This window comes from Tupaia chinensis, unplaced genomic scaffold (assembly GCF_000334495.1).
Source record: "Tupaia chinensis unplaced genomic scaffold, TupChi_1.0 Scaffold000673_1, whole genome shotgun sequence".
Classification (NCBI taxonomy): domain Eukaryota; kingdom Metazoa; phylum Chordata; class Mammalia; order Scandentia; family Tupaiidae; genus Tupaia; species Tupaia belangeri.
In genome coordinates, this window is record NW_006160196.1 from 684,697 (window position 1) to 686,785 (window position 2,089).

The 2,089-nt window shown below is 60.8% G+C and overlaps 1 protein-coding gene across 1 annotated transcript in view; it reads right to left on the bottom strand.

The window, feature by feature from the left end:
• Positions 1–2,089, bottom strand: part of PRR12 (proline rich 12) — a gene marked incomplete at its 5' end in the record, with an annotated part of 42,042 nt that overhangs the window by 38,796 nt on the left and 1,157 nt on the right. Inside the window, 3 exon segments of the mRNA XM_027776458.1 lie at positions 2–320; positions 399–560; positions 1,519–1,631. Coding sequence (XP_027632259.1) covers positions 2–320; positions 399–560; positions 1,519–1,631 — 594 coding nt within the window.

Sequence of the window (2,089 nt, forward strand, 5' to 3'; positions counted from 1 at the left end):
GTAAGGGGGGGTCTGGGCGGGGCCAAGGCCAGCAGGCCCCAAGACGCTGCCCCCTGCCAGGCGTTCAAAGCCCAGCGAGGATGGCACCGTGGGTGCCTGCGAGGGCTTCAGATGAAGCACGTCATGTGGGGAGAGGAGCCCATTGGCTGGAGGACTGAATGGGGGGTCCTGGAGGCTCAGAGACGAGGGGCCCGGGAAGGGGCGGCTGCCGAAGGACGCCGGGTGCTGGTAGGCGGACAGGGCAGAGGAGGACGGGAAGGGGCTGGAACCCGGCAGGGCGCCCGAGATGAAGAGCTCCGTGGGGCCTGGCGTGTGCATGGCTGGGGATGAACAGCATAGCTCAGAAGGGGCTACGAGCCAGCCCCACCCTGGGCCTCCAGGACCAGCACTGGGCTTACCTGTTTGCCAGGAAGGACTGCGAAACTGGGAGAGGAGAGAGGAGGCAGAGGGACCAGGCTGCGGGCCCCGGGACTCCAGGGCCGAGATGAGGTTCATGACGGAGGCGTCGGGCCCTGCTGAGCCCGCGTGGTGGAGGCCAGTGTCGAAGAGTCCGGAAAGGCCTGGCCAGGGACAGGGAGCAGAGTCGCCCAGGTGAGGGCAGGGCAGGGTCAAGAGAGGGAGGAAAGAGGCCAAAGGCAAGCTGGGTCGGAGAGAGGGGTGAACAGAACAGAACGAGGCAGGCTCAAACCAGAGAAGACCGGAAGGACTGTGCTAAGGGGGCAGGGCTGAGAGCTAGGAAGGGGGGGCCACTAAAGCAAGATGGGGCGCATTCCCACCACAGGGTGGGAGCCCAGGTGGGAAATGGTAGTCAAAAGAGTAGGGAAGCCAAGCAGAGGAGAAGAGTGTCTAGTAAGGTGGAGCGATCTGAACAATTCCAGTGAGCAGGGAGAGAAATGGGAGGACTGGAGCCCCAGAAGGAGCAGACTCAGGTCCCAAACTGAGAGCCAGCCTGTGAGGGCGAGGGGCCAGTCAAGAGGGTCAAGGGTCAAACTGGTCTGTCCAGTCTCAAGGCTGGTAGGCTTAGGAAGGAGGCCAGGGAAAGGAAAGGGAACCAATCGGAAGCTCTGGCGGCAAGGCCAGGAGGTCAGGTAAGGGAGTGGGCAAAGCTTGGAAAAAACTGGGAGGGCCAAAGAACCGGGAGGGCCAATCAGGAAGAAAGGGAATCAGGAAATAAGAATTGGGAGGGCGGCAGAGCCAAGCGCATGGAGCGAACCCAGAGGGAAAGGATTGCGGTGGGCTCAGCAGAGGCGGAAAAGCCTGGAAGAGAAGGTGGGATTTGGGGGCTGATGGGACGGGGCCAATTGGAGCGAAAGGGGCGGGGCCGGAGGCAGGGGCGGACGAATCCGGCGTGAAATTAAGCCGGGAGCAGCAGCCTCAGACGCAACCAATCAGAGGAGAGACGGCAAGGGGCGGGCCACGACACAGGACACAGCCAATTAGGAGGGGCGGAACTTTCGGCAACCAACCAGCTGCTTGGGAGGGAGGACTAGCTCAGGCAGAGCGGGATGGGGGCCATACCTGCCGGGTGGTGGTTGGTGGCATAGCTTTGCAGTGGGTGGGGGGCCGCGTAGGCCTGACGGTGTAAGATGTCCGTCTCGGGGTGCGAGGTCCTGGAGCTGCCATAGACTAAGCTGTAGGGGAAGACAGAGATGTCAGGGTGCCCTCCCAAGCTGCCCTCGGAGAAGGGAGCTCGGGAAATCCCCTGGGGAGTTGGAGGGACCCTTTCACCTGAATGAGGAGCTAGCCTAAGGAACCTTGAGCCCTACTGGGAAGATGAGGGAATACGTGTATCCAACTAAAGAGACCCAGAAATCGCTCCCATTCTAGAACCCTAGTAAATAGAGTCCAGATAGTCATGTTTGCAAACAGGCATGCAGAGAGAGGCACAGAAGAGTTCAATGCAAGTCAGAGGAAGTGTCTTGAATTGAAAATGTTAAAGGCATGTACCTCCCCCTCCACCCCCACCCCCGCACCAGTGTTACAGGCAGTGGAAGCCAACCCCAGAGGTATACATGGACGCCCCCTCTTCTGTAGACACGTGGGCATACATAGGCCCTGAACCTCAAGGTGTGGTGCAACCCTGGCTGGA